The 21850-nt window shown below is 35.2% G+C and overlaps 1 protein-coding gene across 2 annotated transcripts; it reads right to left on the bottom strand.

The window, feature by feature from the left end:
* Window positions 1-418: 418 nt before the first annotated feature.
* TSL (Protein kinase superfamily protein) lies at window positions 419-20041 on the bottom strand. 2 transcript variants are annotated; one of them, XM_086445845.1, is made up of 16 exons: window positions 19113-20041; window positions 17964-18053; window positions 17441-17653; window positions 15625-15678; window positions 14479-14586; window positions 14331-14375; window positions 6897-7009; window positions 6278-6344; window positions 5798-5864; window positions 5342-5439; window positions 4057-4236; window positions 3601-3811; window positions 3189-3453; window positions 2582-2636; window positions 1476-1637; window positions 419-740 (listed from the first exon to the last, which is right to left on the bottom strand). In XM_086445845.1, the coding sequence occupies exons 1-16, from the start codon at window positions 19326-19328 to the stop codon at window positions 645-647; spliced, it is 2040 nt and encodes a 679-aa protein (XP_086301971.1). In that variant the 5' UTR covers window positions 19329-20041; the 3' UTR covers window positions 419-644. The 2 variants fall into 2 exon arrangements, with proteins under 2 accessions (XP_086301971.1, XP_086301972.1); XM_086445846.1 differs by having other exon boundaries at window positions 17885-18053; window positions 19113-19255.
* Window positions 20042-21850: the final 1809 nt, after the last annotated feature.

Genomic DNA, 21850 nt, shown 5'->3' with positions numbered 1-21850 from the left:
CCCCCCACCTCCCAACCAACCAAACAAAAAAAAAAAAAAAACCCTGGTTTTGATACCAGCCCTTTATCTTGTGGAACTAAAACAACTAGAAGGTTAAAAAAGGCATTTGTGCATATTTTTAGTTGTCAATTTTTTTTATCTTTTATTTTTATCTTCATATCCACCACCATCACAACTGGTTAATTACTAGTCTGCCCCATGAATTTTGAAATAAATAAAAAGGTAAATTGTTTTTTTTTTTTTTTTCTTTTTTGCAATATTCTGATTAGAAATTTGTGTTTTTCTACATCCATCCCTATCAAACCAGTTCCTTACTCACCTGCCTCATACACAAACAGAAACAAATCCATTTGAAATTTATAGGTTCCTTTGCGTCAATGGGAACTCAATTTTTATCCCCTAATAAAGAAAATGAACATTAAGAACACAATTTCATTTCGAGAGAAGAGGTAAAGGGAAAAAAAAACCGCTTACATCAAAAGATAAAGAAAAAAAAAAGCTACTTCTCCCTGGAGGAAGAGAAACTGGCAAAGAAAATTAAAAACAAAAACAAAAAACTACAGCATTTACAAAAAATAAAGATAATTTGGGTATTTGATCACTCTTAAGATGATCAAGAAAAAGTAATTAATACCAGTCTTTTATCATTTTTTTGTGTATGAGAGGTAGGGATCATGAGCAATAGTTAGAACATCGGGCCTCTCTGCTTGATTATATGTTAAACATCGACGTATCATATCCTGCAAAAGTATCAAACATGCAGTGAAATACGGTAATATCTACTGCAAAACCGTTCATTCATACTATCATAGATATGGAAACCTAAAACCATAGTGCCTCAAATCCCTCCGTTATAAGAGGACTAGTTGTACAATAGATTGCAGAGTGGCAGACTGAATCATGGAATGGGTACGATTGAGGCAAATCATATTAAAATGCACATATTGAACATTAAACTAAAGATTTCAACTTGGTTCACAGTGAAAACTCATGTTCGTAAGTTTGCATTTGTCTGTTTCATAAGAACTTGGGGTCCTTACAATTACATGGGAAAATGAGATTTGCATGTTTATGATTGTTCATTTTTGCAGGAAATCATTTTTCCAAGAAAAAAGATGTCTCCAACTTGACAGGAAAAAATTCTTACTCAACTCCCAAGAAAATGATCATTTTGGGGCAAGAAAAACCCTACTGTTATTATCTCACAAATACCACCCATCCCCTAAACTGAAAGCCAACTCTCTTTTTGACAGTTTCCCAGGTGCAATCAAACACCACCAATCAATTTCTGAGGAAATATGTTTTCTCAGAACCATTTTAGCACAAAATTGATTTTCCCAGAAAATCTTTAGTTTTGAAAGAAAATGCTTTCTCTGCAATCATACACACCCTGAATGAAACCCAGAAAGTTCCAAATACTGAATCAGAAAAACAAAGCATTTGCTTTACAAATTCCCATGAAATGAAGATATCACCTTCGCTTCGTTTGAAACGGTAGGCCGTGAAGGGAATTCCACCTTGCGTGCCTTGATGATTGTGTCCTCGCGGAGTATTCTCTCTTGTGTCTGATCATGCCCAAATGGGCGTTTGCCATATAGCATTTGATAAAACAGAACACCAGCCGACCAAACATCAACCTGTTTCGAAAATGATAAATGTTACAAGAAATGGAATGATCAACCAGGAAACAGGGCATCAAGGTATGACCTACTCGTAGGAATAGAGCTTGAGTACAAATGGATCAGATACCTGACTGTAATCCATTGAGTTTTTTGTTTAAAAGTCTAAGAACTTTTTTGTGTCTACCGATTGTTTCAAGTACTAGTGAGTTCTTATAAATTTCAGAAAGATAAATTTACCCTATCCTCCTTCACTTCACTTCAACTCAATAGTCTATTCGTGTCACTTTTTATCATGTTATACCATTATACATTGAGATCCAAAATAAATATAGTTAAGCAAAATGTTATACTTTACAGCAACTGTAATATTGGCAAGATACTGCTGTAAATACAGTAGACTTAGTGTCCAACTTACCCAAGAGTTTTTAAAACCCCAGACCTGACTAAGAGTAAGTGAGGACCCCAATTAAAACTGTTCAGATATGAATCCAACTTCTTCAAGCTGGAAGAGCATGTACTGGGGGAATTGCTTTGATATTCCAAGATCTTATCTATGTTTCCTACTGTATAGAGTCCTTTAGAAAGCAAGTTATCCCCTTAACATTGGACCAAGTCTTAATATATTCATGTCTAGATAATGCTTGACAAGCCAAATCATTTGACTTATTCGACCATATGGGGAAAGAACAGGTCATAATTATTTTACACTGTTATTGTGATGGCTATCTAGCTAAGCATGCTTATTAACATTTGAATTGATGATGAGTTATGCCAAGCATAAAGCACAGGTTTAGAAAGAGATGAATTTCTTGGCAAAAGAAACAAGTTTCTTTCCGTAATATCCATTTTAACAGTAAGAGACTTCAAACTAGCAGAAGAAAAATTCTAAGCCAAGGAGTGCTAGTGGCGGCTATTAATACTCTCAATATGCCCTTACGGTGATTTTTCCTGATACTAACCTTCGAAGATATGAGTGGTGTCTTGTTAAGCTCAAAGCATTCTGGAGGTAAGTACCTGTAAATGCAAAAGAAAACGTGATTTGTAAATCTCTACTTCATTAAACAGAAGAAAATAACAACGGATCAGCGGAAAGATGATACAGTAGAAATCAAAGGAAAGACATTTCAAAGATCAAAACAAAGAAGATAATTGCATCAAGACAGGGCAGGATGAATCCCTTCCCATTGTCGAAATGTGGTAGAAACACGCATTCAATCAGAATCGTGAAAAAATAATGCTCATAATACTCTAACCAGAGATCATAATGCAGGCAGATGATCATAGTGTTCTAATTATTCAATTTAGAAATATTGCCAAAGAAAACGCTAAAGCAACAAAGTATGTGCCAATGTCCATCTGACCGAGATCACTATAAACGAAGTCGTAGAAAAAAAAATGATGAAACATCAGAAAAGTTCACCAGGAAAGTAACCCTAGTTTCAGGAAAAAAAAATGGATAAATGAAGCTGAGAATATTGCTAGCCACAAAGAAACATATATAACATTAGACTTAAAACATTTTCGAGCATCACTGTACCATAATTGCTGAAGCGATGCACCACTTACCAGTACGTTCCAGCACCCTGGGACGTAAGTTCCATGCCTTGCGATCCAACATCATCCTCCACTATCTTGCTTAGACCAAAATCGGTCACTTTTGCAACACCAACCTCATCGAAGAGAACATTCCCAGGCTTCAAATCATAATGGATAATCTTCTGAGGTCCCTTGTTCAAGTATATGAGGCCTTGAAATATCTGAACAATTATAATTCTGGCCTCCCTCTCTGGTAGTACAGGTGTTGCTTTAAGAACTGCATCAAGATCTTTCCCTGAGCAAAATACAGCAAACATACATGAAAAGATTGTTAGATTCTAAATAAGATTATGATTCTCTTGTAAAAAGCCTTTCCTTCTAACTACCATAAAAAGAGAACAAATAGGACAATAAAGTGGGTAAGTGAAGAAAATATAATTACCACTGCAATACTCTAAAACAGTACAGAATGTGTTCTGGTCAATCTCAAAGATGTCCCAGAGCCGCACAATGTGATGATGGACCAAGGACTTGTGAATGTTGTATTCTCGAATAGCATGGCGTATGTAACTTTGCTTCTTCTCTTCACTCCATTGAGCATTCAAACCATGAAGCTTACATGCAACGTATCTGTACTCCACCAAGTCATATGCCTGCTTGAAAGTTGTCAACTTCAAATCACTGCAAAAAAGTATATCCTCACAAATGCCTATAGATAGGCAAAGTAATGATCTAGAATGTGGTTTCATCAAGTGGAACCATGATTACATCCTTTTCAGAAAATGCAATTGTTATGGAGATGTATTTGTAAAATTCTCGTAGAACTAAACATACAAAGAAAATGTTAACATAGAGTCGGTATGGTAGATACTGGACACTTAGGGGTAGGGATTTGTACCTTGTAAACCTCACTAAATCCTCCCTTCCCAAGAAGGTTTAAGAGGGCATATCGGTGGTTCAGAATCTGAAAATTGTTAAAGCGAGACCCATCCTCATCCCGTATACGCTTCATTTCGCGTATAAGCCTTCCCTTCTCTAGTTCATAGCGATCCCTCTCTCGCAAAGAAATTTCTTCCTCCTACAGAAAATCAAAAGATAATCAACTAAAATTACATTAAAATATAACAAAATGCATGATGCAGCATAGGCTTTGCATCCCAATATGATAAATATAAGTGAAAATTACTTGATACCCCTAACTTTTGGGCAGTAGTTTAATAGTCCAGTTAGTAAAATCTATCTTTCTAAATACTCCCTCATCTCCAGAGAAATTTTAAAGTACCCAAATATCCTTTACTCGTCTCTTTTAATTTACTTCAGCTTTTCAATAACGATTGCGATCCATTCTAATGATGTGCAGCGGACGGTATACTCATAATTTCGAAGATTTAGATGTAATTTTTTATTTATTTTGAGGCTTGATGTTATGGGTGAAAAAATAGACATCCAAAACCTACTTTAACTTTTCAATAAAAAAAATGATGTTTGTATAGTGATTTGATGAGAAAACAAAACGTGGATGGAGAGTCATATAAAAGTTCAGGGTCAAAATTGAAAAAAGGTCTATCTTGACCTTTTAAAGTAGAAGGTCAAGGCTAAAATGTCGAGCCTTGACCTTTTAAAGGTTGAAGCTGATGCTGAAACATCAAGCCTCAACCTTTTGAAGCTTGACAAGCGTTAAAATGCCGATCCTCAGCCTTTCAAAAAGTCAAAGCATGACCTTTGATTCTTGATCTCAACATTGCTAATGTCGATATCAACGATTCAATTTTTTTTTCCAAGCTCAACACAGGATAAATCTTCTCAAAATACCCACGACACAGAATAGATCTTCTCAAAGTACCCAAAATGCATATATTATAATTGCGAAATAGACACTCAATCTCCGGAATTATGAGTATACCATTCTCCATTCATTAATCATCATCACAAATCATTGGAATGGATCACAATTGCAATTGAAAAACTTGGGTAAATTAGAAGAGGTGAGAAAAAGGGTTTTTTGGGTACTTAAAATGAGGGTGCATTTTGAAAGAAAGATTTTATTAACTGAATTATTAAGCTACTGCCCAAAACTTAGGGGGCATTTAGAGAGAATTCCCTATATTAAGGTCCATTAAGTAATTTTCCCTAAATATAAGCCCAGGAAAAAAATGAGAAGTGAACATAGGCAGCAAACATACACGTTTAATGCTTGCCAGACGAGATTTACAAATCTCATCCTGGATGAGAAAATCTTCCTCCAGTATTCCTGTTTCAGCATCACTTCCATCGCCCTTATCTTCAAGAAATAATAACATTAAAGCAATCAAGAACTTCCACAAACTCATAGGAGAATGATAAAAGCTGTAGGGGTTTTGCCAAAAAGAAGAAAAGACAATTGATGTTGATGGGAGAAGAAAAGATACACAAATATTTTCTACAACCCATAGGATTCATGTGTCAACGATTTGAAGTGACCTCTAGATACGACTAGGCCTCCATCACCTCATCAAATTCAGCACATAAGCAATGACATCAATATCGCATCCCATCTTGGATGTCATTGGTGCATTGCATCAGCATTTATGGTACATGGATACTTCAAAGATGTTAATCTTATTTGATATAATAAAATTGATCAATCTAAAAATAAATACCAGATTGCCGTTTCTTCAATGATTTCCGGTGCCGCTCAATAGACTCCTTTGTTTCCAATAAACGTCTCTGTAAAATATACAATGACATCAATGCTACATCCCATCTTTAATCTTTAGGTCCAATTCATTTTGTAAATGAGCAATGTTGCCATAATTGAATCAGATCATAAAAATGTAAGGACTAGGATATATTTAAATCGAGATTCAAATTGTTGGATCATAGAACTAAAAATATTCTCATAATTTAAACAAAAATTGAATAATATAAAATAAATTTATTTTTTCCAAAGTGGAAAATATCACAAGTACATGTTTTTGTTAGTAGAGTGTGAGAGAAAAAAGGGAGAGAGAGAGGGGGGGTTCAACATGGTTGTTCCTTCAACAACGTCAAAACAGAAGACAAAAATCAGTATGAATACTTTGCATTCAAAGCAAGCATAAAGGATTATCGTGTGTGACAGAGAGCTGAAAAGGACATACAAGATGAGCATTAATATCCTTGAGTGCTTGCCCGTCCTCCCACGTTTCGGATATAATTGTTCCAGCTCTGTAATTTAAAAGACACCATAACTAAACCATCATAAATTGACAATATCAATGCCTATAACCAACAAAATAATATGAATGGAGCACAAAAAATTCATATAAGTATGACATATGTTTCTTTAAATCATTATGTAGCATAGATAACTCAGCAAGCAGTAAGAAGAACAGATTGTCTTTCTGACAGAAGTTCTGCCAGGATTTGAGGAAAAATATAAGTTCCATATTCATGTAAATTCAAAATTGTTCTTCTGAAGATCTTTTATTATCCCATAAAGGAATAATGACCGTGACAGTGGAGGGTAAAAAAAGGAAAAAGTTGTGTTGCCCCCCCTCATGCCCAAAAAAAGGTACAAATTTGGTGCAAACTGTACTGAACTTTAGTGATAAAGAAGGCCTACAGAGAAGAAGGGCAAACCAAGGGCTTCTGTTACTCTGTAAAATTGAGTTAAATTATTTACTCTAGATTTGAGCATTCTGACAATTATTCCACCATAGAGTATTCAGTGTCGCCATTCTTATACAAAACAATGAAATGAGTGAATTTAAATTATACCTGATTACACCTACATTACCAAGCCTCAAAGAATCTTGACGTACTTTTGTCCTTGCTTCCTGCCTCTCTGCTTTTGAAACAGATATCAGGAGATCCGATATTACTTTTATTCTCTGCAACAGAAGAGGAAAAAACATTCCAACCAATTATCAGAGAAATCCCCCAAACACATGCTTACCAGAAATCAAATTAAAAAGAGCAAAAAGACATAATCTTGCCAAACAAAATTCCTAGAACAAGAGATGCAAGGCATCCAATAGGATATGAGCATATCGAAGAGAAATCTCAATCAATTTAGTCATGAGGATGCCAGAAGTGAAGGTCGAAATGTGTGATGCAGGTTTGACGGTAGTGGTTGATGTCGGATGTATTGGAGGTGCAGAAATAACTGCTATGTTAATGTTATAACCAATAACTGCAGTCTCTACTAAGTCCACTGTCAGAGAGAGAGAGAGGAGCAGAAAAACTGCTATGTTAATATTAGAACCAATAACTGCAGTCTCTAGTAATTCCACTGTCACAGAGAGAGAGAGGGAGATGAAAAAAGCAACATCTTAAAGATTTGGATGCAAAAACAAAATCTCTAGACTGGATGGGATAAAAAGATCCATCATCTACGGGGCCATTGAGTGTGAATTTGTTTTTTTTTCTTTTTTCAATAGGTGTATTATACGTGTGAAGGCAGAGTTTTGATCCCACATTAATTGTGATTTCTCATGAAATTGAAGTCAAACACATAGCGATGGAAGGAGAACTGCACCAGTTTGAGTCAGTTCTCCATCTTGGGACCAGTGTTGTCAAATGTGATCGCATATGCAATTGTGCGCTTGTATTTGCAAAATCGCATATGCCACCCTTGCATATACAAGATTATGCTGTCCAAGAAAGTATGTGATGGCATAATTTCCAACAGTCAGAAATATGACCGTTGGAAACATAATTTTTTTTTGTTTTGTTTTTTCTCCTACCCCCATGCTTCCTCTAAAACATACTCTCTACTCTCTACTACCTTTTTTAAGCTCAAATCTCTTTCTTTCTTCAATTCTTCTTACATCTCCTCTCACTCATTAGTCACTATCGTTCACTCTCAACTCTCAAGTCTCAAGTTCTCAACTCACTTACTACCATCATCACTCACTCTCAACTCTCAAGACTTGAAGACAAGAATCAAGAATCAAGTTCAAGTGAACTTGTCTCGTCGTTCATTCAAGTTCAAGAATCAAGTGTTCAACTTCAAGCTTCAACCTTCAACTTCAAGAATCAAGAAGATTCAAGTCAAGAACTCAACTCAAAAATCAAGATTCATCAAGAGTCAAGGCATCAAGCATTCAAGTATCACTCAAATTCAATTATCATTCTAAATTCTAATTTCTATCAACCTTCAAGGCTTCAACTCCCTCAAGACAAGACTTAATAATCAAATCAACCTTCAACTATCAATCTATCATCATTCGTCATCTCCTTTCTCTTCTACTAATACTACTCAAGTTGAGGTTGAGGAATTTAAAATTTATGTACTTTTTTACTTTAATAGTTATTACTTGTAGTTTTTTTTTCATTTTACATTTTTACTTGTTAGAACTTAGAAATTAGTATGTCATCCTCGTCGGCCAACTCTTTCTTAAGGCCTAAATCTAATGATCCCAATTGGAAAAACGATCATTACCGTAGTCCAAATGAAATAAAAAATCTAGTAGTATGTGAGTTGTGTGGGTACATTAGTAAAAGTGGCATTGCTACGCCACAAACAACATTTAGTACACATGCCGGGATTAAATGCTAGGGCATGTGAAAAAGTTACTCCCAAAATCCGAAAGGAACTGATGGAGTATATGGAAAGGATTTCAAAAAGAAACAAGATGAGGTCATAAATCTAGAAAGTTATATGGAAGGTGGTGGTCGAGAGGATGATACCAATGATATCATTGCTTACGATACCCCTCCTACGTCAACGGGGCGTGGTAGACCACCGATTCCACTACCACTATCTCGAAGAGTTTCTAAAAGATCTCATGCCCATGGTTCTATGGATAAGTAGTGTAGACTACATCCAGAAGATGTGGTCGACCAAAGAGGGAAATGTAAAAGCCTATACCAAACCACCATTGAACATAGTACCAAAGATAGAAAAACCACCATTCAATATATAACCAAATGGCTATATCAAGCTGAAATTGCATTTAACACTGTCAAATTAAAAAGCTTCTAAGTAATGGTAGAGGTAATAGGCCAATTTGGACTTGGCCTCAAGCCACTTTTTTATCATGAAATAAGAGAGTTATGGCTTAAGAAAGAAGTGGAGTTCACCCAAGGGTTAATCAACGACTATCAAAAATCACAGAAAACCTATGGGTGTACTTTGATGGTTGATGGATGGATCGATAGAACCAATCGGTCAATAATTAAGTTTTTAGTTAATTATCCGATTGGAACAATGTTCCTCAAATCCATAGATGCATCAGCCCATTCTCACACGGCTAAGTATCTTTTTCAATTGTTAAATAAAACAATTGAGGAAATTGGAGAAGGCAACGTTGTCTAAGTTGTAACAGACAACGTAGCTGCATATGTGGCTGCAGGTCACCTTTTAATGGATAAACGCCATCATTTGTATTGGTCTTCATATGCAGCACATTGCATAAACCTAATTTTAGACGACATAAGTAAAGTGCATATCAACACCATTGCTAAAGCTAGGAAGGTTATTGTTTCTATGTAAAAGCATGCATCGTTACTACAACGAATGAGAGCATATATAGGTGGAAACCTAATTAGGCATGCAATCACTCGATTAGCAACGGCCTATTGACACTACAAAGCTTACATGAGAAAAAGGCCGAACATAGAACCTTCGTAGTGTCGGCAGAATGGAACAATGGGCCTTGGCTAAAGAAGACCTAAGGAAAATTAGTTGCCCAAATTATCATGTCCCAAACTTTTTGGACAGGTGTCACGAAGGCCCTAAATAATGCCATGCCATTAGTCTCTGTTCTTCAGTGAGTAGATGGTGATGAGAAACCCCTTATGGACTACATTTACAATGCAATGGAAAGAGCTATTGAAAAGATTAAGGAAGTACACCAATACCGTAAAAGAAATTATAAAAATGTTAATGATAGTATTTATAAGAGATGAGGCAGTCAAATGAAATCTCTATTATATTCAGCTACTCACATCCTTATTCCAACCATATACTTCTAATCCGCCAATCAAGATCAGGCGGATTCAATGCATATGATTGGATTTCTTGACGTGTTGGAAAGAATGATCCCTGATCAGGTAAAACAAAATGCAATATCGACATAATTGGATCGTTACATGAATTGCAAAGGGATCTTTGGAAGAGATATAGTCAAAAAGCATAGAACAACGAAAATAAAAAATTTAATATTTAGATTTAGAGTTTTAGACTTTAGTAAATTTAACTTATTTAATTATTTTTCATCTTATTATATCTATTCTAATTATATTGCATACTACATATGATTGGTGGTTGGAATATGGAATTGATCATGTTAAGAAGGATCCATGCTTGAAGAGGTTGGCCATACGGATTCTTGGCCTAACATGTTCTACATCGGGCTACGAATGCAATTGGAGCACCTTTGAGATGGTAAAAACTAAGTAAAACATTAATATTTTCTTTCATACTTTAAATGATATAAATAAGTATCTAATATTTATAAATTATTTTGTATTGAACAAATCCACACTAAAAAGAGAAACTGACTAGAATAAAAGAAGTTTAATGACTTGGTGTTCGTGCAATACAACCAGAAATTGCACAAGCGATTCAAGTTGAGGAAAGAGAATCTCAGCTTTCTATGATCCCATCTCTATTGATGATCTTAGCACAAATCATCCATGGATCACAGATGCACGGGACAAACATGTGTTCGAAGGAGAGGATCTAACTTGGACCCAAGTTGAGCAAGTGGTTTTTGCACCGACACCTGGAGAAAGCTCAAGCCAAATAAGAAGAAGAGGCACTGGTACAAGAAGACAAAGTTGAAGATGAGATACAAGAAGAAAATGATGATGAAGATGAAACAGTACAAAGTCAAGGAGATGAAGAATTGGTGAGGTCCAAAAACGAGGAGACTGTGGAGGATGATGTGTATGTGGAGGAGGGTGATGACTTTGATGACGACGCGAATGGAAGCGATGACAATCCTATTAAAGATGTTCCACAATGAATTATGGATGCTTGTGTGTAGACTAGAGTATCAAACTAACTATTAGAGTTAGTTACTTAGACATTTCTATGACTATTTGGTTACTGGACTTATTGTTTTTTCGATAATTGACTATTTTAAGTCTTTTACTTGCATGTTTTGATGTATGAACTATGATTTATGAATGAAAATAAGGAATTTGTGCATTGCTTAATTACTAAGCATTTTTCTGAAGTTTTTTTTTTTTTTTTTCCCAATTTTTCTTTTTTTTTTTCTTTTTGCTGAATGTGCCATGGCATATTTCTCATATGCAAACAGACCAGGCTGGTCATATATGCCATTTGACAACATTTCTTAGGACTTAGCTAAAACGAGACATTGTCTTCTTTTAGCATACGGCATCTAGACCTACAACATTTTCCCAAATGAGTTCATTTCTAGTCTTTCCACTCATCCATCGCAACATTCTTATCTTTGCTACACTCGATTTATTAACATGATTCATTGACAGCCCAAGATTCAACTCCATATAGCATAGCTCATCTTATTACTGTCTTGTGAAATATTACTTTTAATTTGATTAGTATGATTCATTCAAATAGCACTCTAGAGGCCCAACTCCACTTAAATCATCCAACTTTGATTGTATTATACATCCAAGATAACAAAGTGATCTCTTCGGGATATTTTTAGTCTATCAATTTTTTACTTGACATCCTTTCTCCTAGGTGCCATTACTAAACTTACACTCGACATACTTGGTCTTATTTCTATTCATTCTAAAGCCCTTGGACTCCAGCATATACCACCATAATACTAGTTTTGTGTTGACACCCTCTCCAGTCCCATCAACTAACAATATTACATCATTCACAAATAACATACACCAAGATACGTACTCTTGAATATGAGCAGTGATTTTTATCTACAAATAGGGCAAACAAATATGGACTCAAATTCAATCATTAATATAGACCCATTATAACTAGGAATTAGGGCTTAAAATGGGATGAATTTTATTCGAAATCCGAGTGAACCGCATCCGAATTTAGCGGGTTTGGTTCCTTCAAGTATATCGAATTAAAATATGGGTTAACATCCCTTGACCCGAGTCGAATCCGGGTCAGATAAGAATTCATCCCTATATCCGCTAAGATCCGAATGATATGTTACCTTCCAAGTTGTATTTTTATATTTTTCAAGCTATCTTTCATCAACCAAAAATAGTTGAATGTAGTGGTCAAGACCACTGTTCAAAACGGCAAAGTCTGGAGTTCAAGTCACCATTAGGCCACACTTTAACAATTTTATTTGAAATAACCTTCAACGGTTTGACATTATCTGATCCGACCGACCCGAATCAATTAATTTGGTCGGATTGGATCTGGATATGGATTTAATGAAAGTAAAATGGTTTGGATATGGGTCTAGCTAGAAAGATACGAGTCAAATTCGAATTTGAATTTAGATCCGGACAAAAAAAAAAAATTGGATTGGACATGGATATGGACATACTCATATCCGGTCGGAACCTGACCCGTTTTAAGCCCTACTCGGAATTCATTCGTATCCTCAGCATTCGCCCTCACACTAGCCACAATCCATGCATACATGTCCTTAATTATGTCAATGTCTCCATTCAATACTCTCTTCTCTCTTCATACCTACTAAATTAACTTTCTAGGTATTCTTTGGTATGTTTTTCTAAGTTAACAAAAACGATATGAACATTATTTCTCATTTCTCTATACTTCTTAAATCATTTTTTCTAAGTAGAAAGATTACCCATAGAACCAAATTAGTTATGAATGTTAGAATGGTGAAAATTGTTATCCTGCATTTATTTTTATTTTTCAATAGATAAAATGACTTATTAAAATAAAGAATCACCCCCAAGATTACTAAAGAACATAAAGCAACGACAAACCATAATACTCCCATTCATCACGCAGGAAATCCCATTTAAATGAAAAATCCTCAAAAGACTTCTTTAAACTCCTTAAAACTCTTGCACCAATGAAAGATAAACCCCAGGATGGATATAAGAATCTCATGCAAGGGATGCTCCTTCCCTTCAAATCTGCTCCGACCAAATACATTGACACACAGTAAACTTGGTTAATGACAATAGGAGTCTTTTTTTGAGAGGTATATTCTTTGAGATGCCATCCTCATAATCAGGCTAAGAGTGAGGATGGAACATCATGAAGATTGAAATAGCGAAAGAAAATGAACCCACACCTCTCTTGAAAATGAAACATTCATTTAAACCTCTATATTAGATCAACTTCAGTATATAGTTAGTAATGTTAAAATTGACTGGTTTTTGGCTACAATGATCATCATGTTTTTTTTTTTTTTTTTTTTTTTTTTTGGGGGGGGGGGGGGGGGGGGGGCAAAAGTTGGACTTGAACCCATGACCTCAAAGTAGTTTTGCAATCTGTCAAACAAACTAAGCTATGAGTCTAAGGCCATAGCTCACTTGTGAACAGGACACAAGGAACAATTGGATCGCTCAAATGTTATCCTTATAAGGCCCACAAGCAGGGGTACAGCTAGGGAAAAGTATACTCACTATTTATTTATAATTAAAAATCCTATATATTCAACTGAAATTAATATTAGAAACTTCCTACAATTTCTAGACTAACCTTAGACCAACACAAAAACTTCCTCTTTGACTCCAAGAAAGGAGGTTGATACCTACCTCAAGGATGCAAAAGAAAATCCTAAAATCTTTTAGAAGTTGCTTTTGTACCTCCAGGGGGGTGGCTTAGTGGTAAAACTAGTTATAAGGGTTTGCTCCCCCTAGCTGTGTGTTCAAAACTGATGACCTCTTGATTTACTCTGTTGTGCATTGGCAAACTTTTGTGGGTCGGGGCGTGCAACAGTAGGGATTAGTCCACATCAGATGTGGGATACCCTGTGCTATAAAAAAACCAAAAATTGACTTCTTAAAACAAAATCAAACAAACAGATGCTGAAGACTTTCTAGAAACTAATGATTTTTTTATATGTTTGTATTTTGGAGACAGTTACAGCCACGTTTGAATTGCTTAATCAAGGGTTGGTTAGTGACCTAATCGAATAAACTTTCTCGTGGTATTTTAAATCTTTGACACAACAAAAAGGGCCGAAAGGTAGAGATCTGATTGACCGCATCTTTCAGCGTATTCATTCATGTGCATCGACTAATAGTAAGCTGCCTCAGCATATAATCATTAGACTAGAGAACTGAAAACAACAGACATACTAGCACCTTTGGCTTTAGTTGCTGCTCTTGATCTTTGAAGTCTCTCAATTCCTGTGTGCATCAAAAGAAATAAGCAAATTCAGTTTGTGCAAAATAGCTGTATCAAAATCATTCTGCAAGCAAACAATAATAAATGCAACCAATTAGGCACTACTTTTTCTAATTGGCGGCAAAGCTGCTGATGATCAGACACTTCTTGACGTGACTGGCGCAGGTCCTCCTCTAAAGATGCAACTTTTGCACGCAATGATCCCACCTCCTCCTAATTTCAGTTGATGAAAGAGAAAGAGGAAGAAAATGCAAGAATGGTCAGATTTCCTCTACTTCTAACAATTCATCAAGATACAGTACAGAAGTTTCATTTGAAAAGACTCCAAAGAACTAAAGATGAAGCTGTATCCATACTGCAGTAGAAGAAGAAAAAAGTTATAGGTATAAAATTTAAGAGATTTTCCGTACGTTCTTTTTACAAATCCTTACTTCCTACGTTTGAAATCTCCTTTCCGGAATCCATTATTCGGCTGGCACTTGTTCCATCAAAGTATCCTTGTTTGTGTGGCTTGCCTCCCTAGGGAGAATTCTCACCTTGGATAATTTGATCTCTCACGGTTGGATTTGTCCAAATTTTTTTCCTCTATGCATAAGAAATGGGGAGTCTACTAACCGCATTTTAATTCATTGTCCCTTTCCCAGAGGTATTTCCCGTTTCAGGTGGATTGGGTTTTATCTCAAACTTTCTTTTCGTTGTTCGAATGGTGGACCTCCAATATCTTTTCTCTAAGAAAAAGACACCTCTGGGCTATTCTTCCATCAGCCGTTGCTTGGAGACTTTGGAAAGAGAGAAATAAAAGGGTGTTCCAAGGCAAGGAAAGAACGACCCAAGACGTGTTTCTGAAGATTTTGGGCTTACTATACTTTTGGTCCCAGCTGAGCAGAGATTTTGTGGGGGCTTCTTTTCAGGATTTTGTGTTAAGTGGGGTTAATATATATATATATGTATATTAATGAAAACTTACACTTGTCAAAAATAAAAGAAAGAAACAGATGGGAGGAGAAGCTAGCCACCCTAATGGAAAAATAAAATAAAACTAAACAAAAAAGTGAAGAAAATACACTGCTCACTCAATCAGCACAAAATTACATCCATTTAAACATGAAATCCTCAAAGAAGACCCCATTAGTTTCTTTAAAGATTTTGCTCCATAGGAAAATTAACCCCACTATGGCCAGAAGAATTATCAACCTAATGAAACTATTATGAAATTATTTGTGAAAAAAAAAAAAAAGGGCAGTGGCATACCTCAAGAGAAGAAACCCTTTCATCCCTCCCAAACTGCTCTTTGGGCCAACTCTCCTGCCAGAGGAGTAAAAAAATGAAATAAGGTTTGTGAAGACAATAAAAATTGACACTTAAACAAAATGATTTAAATATCTAGAAACTAAAGAAAATAAACACTTGCCAATATTACAGAGATGTTTAAAACAACTAATTCTCCATCACAGACTACCATACTTGTACTTATTCCACGAGTAAAGCAATACAAAGTTTCTTGAGCTTATGTTATTGTAAATTGGGGAATGGGAGAATTACCATTCAAATGAAATAAGTAATAAAATAGATATGTAGACATTGGTTCCACCAGAAGATAATGGCCCCTTAACACAGTGTCACATAAGAACAGGATTAGTGTTCTGAACCCAACTAGTTGGATCTGGCTATGTTGGTTGACTTTTCAGAATTAGCGTTTATTTTTCACCATATACTTGGATGTGCACTCGATAGCTTGAAAAGGGTAAGCCGATGCTTGTTCCAGTTTTATTAGACTCTGCAGAAAATTTATTATATCACCCAGGATTGGTATAAAGGGTATTAAAATATAAGGGTTTCCTGGAAATGGGTAAAAAAAGGCTTTGTTCATAGTCCGTGTAAGAGAAAGGAATGTTTGTTGCAATTAAAGGTTTATGAGGGGATTCCACCATGAAAAAGAGACATAAAAAGAAAATAGTCAATATAGTCATTTCAGACTAAGAATAAATCCATCAGGTCAAGAAATTGTGAAGAGATATCCCACCTGCCAGATAGATTGGAACACACCATTCAGTAGGTTCCACTTTATACTATGAAATCATCTTGGCAAAAATTTAGTGGATATTGTAACCATCTGATCCTTGGACTTCAAACAGCAGTGTTTTACTCGGCCTAGTAAACTGAGTGTAACAGATGAAGCGATTAGGAAAATCTTTGTTCAGCCTAAATTTGGCCTAGGAGATCTCATTGCTACTTGTCAAATGGTGGGTAATGTTTGCTACGTGTACCATACAAATAGGTGACACTTTCTTCACATTCTACCATCATGATGAAAGCAGTCCCTTCTCTCATATAACTACTAACTCCATAAGCAAATGAATCAAATAGACTCACATGATTATACATGCAATACTAAAAACGCAATGGTGGAATTTATTAAGGAATTTAAAGGAGTCTTTTTTCGAGGGCTTCTTGTTCAAGTGAAATCTATTATGTGAAGCTTGAGGAGCTTGTAGTTTCATATCTTTTGTATTTTTATTTTTTTTGTACCGCGGCAACCTTGGCCATTGTTCTTGTTAACCAACCAACTACTCCAAAAGACCAATCTGTTGGAGAAGGGGAGAACTATGAATATAAGAGATTCACGGGGCTTAACTGGGGTATAACACACCCGAGAGTGGAAGAAAATATACACTCAACACCCCCTCACCCACAAGGGTGGAAAATTTCGAACCCGTGACCTATACAAACCTAGGGCTCTAATACCATGTTAACCATCCAAGTACTCCAAAAGACCGATCTGTTGGAGAAGGGGAGAACTATGAATATAAGAGATTCACGGGACTTAACGGGGTATAACACACCCGAGAGTGGAGGAAAATATGCACTCAACAGTTCTCTTGCCTTTATCAATAAAATCTTTTATCTATCAAAACAAAAAATGGCTACAGTGATGTTTCCAACCCAACCCATGCTAACATTTGAGAAAATGAAACCACAACAAGAATAGCAAGTCGTGGAAATTTGAAACAAAACCAAACTAGACAGGAAGAAAAGGTTATACCAATTCATAACAGTAAATGCATACCTTATGTGACGAGTTCTCAAGCTGTCCATTTGATGATGAAACCGTAGAAGGAGAAACGAGTGTATGAGTCTGATCAGTAGCCCTCGAACCACGGCCTCTGCCTGCTCCGACAGGACGTCCTCTGCCACGGCCTTGTTTTTTCCTATTTACATCTTCAAAACCAGCTTTTGCATCCACAGTCTCCACTGCTTTTATTTTTCCCTCAACTACTCCCTGGTTTTTTTCTTTTCCATTACTATACAATTTTTTTTATTTAAAAAAAAAAAAAAAAAAGATAGAAAATAAAGGACCTAGCGGTCCATGACTAAAATCATGCCCTAAAGCAAACACCAACACTGACATGGCACTTTAAAGCTTGCAAAGTTATATATGTATATTTAGTTTTTAGAAACTAAGCTATTAGAAATAGTAGGATGAAGGAGTAGAAACAATAAGAAAATTAACCTGTTCTGGGAAGCAGTGAAGAATTTCCAGAACAGCAACCACAAAGATCCGAACAAATGAAGTCATCAAATTGGAATACCTCGGACTGTTGAAAAACAGCTGAGTGATCATCCTCTTGAAGTTTCTGTCGCTTTTGAGTGTTTGGTTGTATAAGAAAGCCCCCTCCAGTCTGATATCAGGGTATACCACCATCAATACGCGTTTCCACATAACATAATTACAAATCAAAGATCAAAAACCAACAATGCCATGAGTTTTTGCATACAAGATATATCATGTTACACATATGTGCAAGCAAGCGAGATCAATAGATAGACAGAGAATGATACATATAAAAGAATGGTCTTGATAATCTATACAATAAAACACAATGGTGGGTTGAGCTCTCTTTGTCTCAATATTTATACCCCATAAATAACATATCTCGAGGACAAGATTTACCTTTTCTCTTCTTCCTCCTTCCAAAAAATACCCCTAACTTTATTCTCTTTCTTCTTCTACCATTTTTCAATATTACCCATACAATTTTATTGTCTCTCCTCTCTCTCTCTCTCTCTCTCTCTCTCTCCCCCCCCCCCCCCACCCCTCTTTCTTAATAATACCTCTCCAACTTTATTCTTACTCCTCTTTTACCCCCTTAAACCTTACAGCACAGGCAGACTCTAGTAATATAACAAATGTGCAATATATAAACAAGCAAGATTGATAGATTTATAAATTGTCTAAAATGTTATCCAAATGGGTCCTGTAGATGGGAGTACACAAAATGGAATCTCTATCCTAATTACATAGTATTAAAACAAATGTGCGAAAAAATTACTTTTAAGCTAAATGTTACAATATGTGTTGATTGTTCTATACATCAATGTCGGCATCCCTTTTTGACATAAACCACAGAAAATAATACACTCCAGAAAAAAAAATCCACCAAACTTAGAGCTACCCTTACTAGACCAGAAGAGGTTATAACAAAGATAATAGAAAATTTAATGTAGTTGTGTTCCACAACAATGTTGACTTCCCTTAAAGGATCTTCAGCATCCATTGAAGTTCAAGAGTTCACCATACTCATACCAGCAGAGTTTAAACTAAGATGCTAGAAATTTCAATGAGATAAGCAGAATAACAAATGGCCATATCATTTATTTGGTTAACTGAGCAAATTAAACTATCACGATTCACGACGCAAAGATACAGTTGAAAATTTAGTGAAAAATTTAAAACTCACATCATCATCGGAATCACTTGATGTTGATGGTTCAGCCAAGTCCTCTGTAGCTCCAAATTTCACAGAAGGAACAGATGGCCAAGTCGCCTGAGCATGAACAGTCGAAGAACCCTTTCCTGCCATCCGAGCTTCAAGCTTCGCGAGCTTTGTTGGCAGAGATGGATCCGATTGATTTGAAGAATTCGACGAGAAATGGATGAGCAAATCATCCGACATCGCGAACCCAATGAGAGAAACACAGTTTAAACTTCAAATAAAATAAAAACCGTAATTCAGGTCGTCTTCAGCTCTACTATACTGCAGAAATCGTTCAAAAACATCGCAAACTTCCCATTTTCTTTGCAAACAGAAGCAACACCACTCCACGAACCCTAATCTAATTCTAGATTCAAAATGGACCCTAATAACATGAGCTTTCGTGAAGAATAATTCGTTTAAAGTGCACCTGTTTTGTTACAATGCGCCCTAGACATGATCAAGCAAGAGACAACAACAAAAAAAGTTAAGAGAGGGAGAGAGATTAAAAAAATGAGAATTTTAGGGTTTTGAGAAAGAGAAAATTGGGGGTTTTCTATGATGAAATCATAGCGGGGAAGGATTGAAAGAGAGAGATTCCCAGTTCTGAATCACAGAAAGAGGAACTCAAAAATGATGGAAACAAAGGTTGTGTTTTTCTTTTGTTTTTTTTGAGTTTCAATTTTGGGCTTGTATCACAATAACAACATCAACAACAAAATTAAAAGACTTCAAATCTAGTGCTTTGTTTTGTAAGTATGTTTCATCCACATAACAAAAGACACAATCTCACAAAGGGCACAAGGGATAACTTGGGAGAATGTGGGAGGTTTGTGATTTGCCCCAAGGACACAAAGTGGACAAGGGATGACTTAGGAGAATGGGGAAACTTTGTGATTTGCCCTAAAATCTTTTGTTGTAGAGTGGGGGATATGAAAAAGATGTGAGATGTGATGGATTTTGACTTCTTTATTTTATTTATTTTTTTGTCTGATTTTGAAAGGAGGTGCCCTTGATCCTAAGGGGGTAGGGGTAGGGGGTGAAAAGGTCTATGGAGTTGTGATATTGTATTTGCCTTTAATACTAATGAAATGAGGTATGGTCTTGCCCAAATTTTGTTATTTGCACTTTAGAACATATGAGTGTGTTAATAGAAATAAATATTCTTATACCAAGATGAAAGAATTCCCTTTAAAAGGGTAATTACACTCTAAAACATGTCTTGTGAGACAAGTGATTCTACTTAAAAGTGGGTTTATGAATCATTAAGAAAAGAGGAAAATATTGCCAAAGGAGAAGAAGATAGATTATTTTATGAGTTTAGATCAAAACAATGAATTTCATGTTATTTTTGTTTTCTATCCTTAAGGAGGATGTTCAACACTAATTTATATGATTGTATTGCCAAGCTCTTTTATTTCTATTTAATAACTTTAAAAAAATATAATACATCAAAACCATGAATTTAAAGAGGAATATGTCAAGCCATGACACTTTGTCAATCAAATTATTCAACAATTGACGCTCAAGATCATAGCAGTTCTAGAAAAAGTTGATCACTTTTTAATTTATTAAAGTCAATCTATTTTTTATTTTGTTGAGATAACAAACCGTCTATGCATATAATTTACACAAAACAAGTTCAATGTCAAACGGTTACAGTGCATCAATAATTTATCTTTATATTTTTGTACAACATTGATTTCATTGGGTAGTTCTCTAATGGATGTTAGGTTATTTCTAAGTTCAACAGCACCTTGATACCTCCCTGAAGGCATCATCAAAAACTATCTCACGCTACTATTTTTACGTTAGTTGGCTTTATATTTTTTATTTTCAATGTGAGTCATTACAGTAATATTGCATTAACTACCTAAAATGCATAAATTAGATGTTTTTAGTAACATAATTAGGCTAATGACGCAAATAGTTAATTTTCAGTCAAACTATTTAGCAATTGATCGTGGTAATAATCCAAAACTGTAAACAATTTATCTCAAAATTTTCATGGTTATTATGTTAGAAAGCCCATGGATTGGTTGCATTTTTTTTTTCCTTATTCTTCTTCGTTGTTTTTTTTTTTTTTTAATCCTAATGGTATATAGTAAAAGTTATTCAATTGAGTTACTTATCCCACATCAACGCATATATATAATCATACATCTTATGTTGAAAAATCACTAATTATCCTTCTATAATATATAAAATGCATTACCTAAAGAAAAAACATATAACTGGAATATCCATTCAGTTCAATTATTTAAATTTGGTTCACAGTAAATATATATTTATATAATTATTTTCTTTTATATTGGCACTATTTACATTCACAGCTAAATCATTGATGACAAATATAAGATGATGGTATAGCAGTGAAAGTGGTTTGTCTTGCTTAATGGTGAATAGTGAATTTGAAAGATGATATTCACAATTGCATGTAAATGACTCAAATGACTAAATTTGTCATCTTTATTTCCAAGTGATAATGGAAATATACATTTTTCATGCGAGCAAGACTTTCATCATGGTGGTGGCTGCAAACAGACACCCAATTACCCATTATGTCTTTATTTCTATCTACTAAGTTTAAGATAAATGGATTTAGTTTATTTATTTTCTAATGACTAAAATATAAGACTTGCCCATGAAAGATAGGGTTCTTCGTCATTTTTAAACTATAAATTTATGCTTCAAATTTAATAATGGAGAAATTGTGCTAGGGA

The sequence above is a fragment of the Akebia trifoliata genome, chromosome 6 (assembly GCF_017979445.1).
Source record: "Akebia trifoliata isolate Shusen 1 chromosome 6, ASM1797944v1, whole genome shotgun sequence".
Taxonomy (NCBI): domain Eukaryota; kingdom Viridiplantae; phylum Streptophyta; class Magnoliopsida; order Ranunculales; family Lardizabalaceae; genus Akebia; species Akebia trifoliata.
This window is presented reverse-complemented; position numbering and strand designations above follow the sequence as displayed.

What these genes read in the sequence shown, in the direction of transcription:
- TSL (XM_086445845.1), bottom strand. Translation starts at nt 19,328, where the DNA reads ATGTCGGATGATTTGCTCATCCATTTCTCGTCGAATTCTTCAAATCAA. An exon ending in AGGATATTAATGCTCATCTT is followed by an intron (nt 5,865 to 6,277) that starts GTATGTCCTTTT and finishes TATATTTTACAG; the next exon opens with AGACGTTTATTGGAAACAAA. An exon ending in CAGGGTGCTGGAACGTACTG is followed by an intron (nt 2,637 to 3,188) that starts GTAAGTGGTGCA and finishes TTGCATTTACAG; the next exon opens with GTACTTACCTCCAGAATGCT.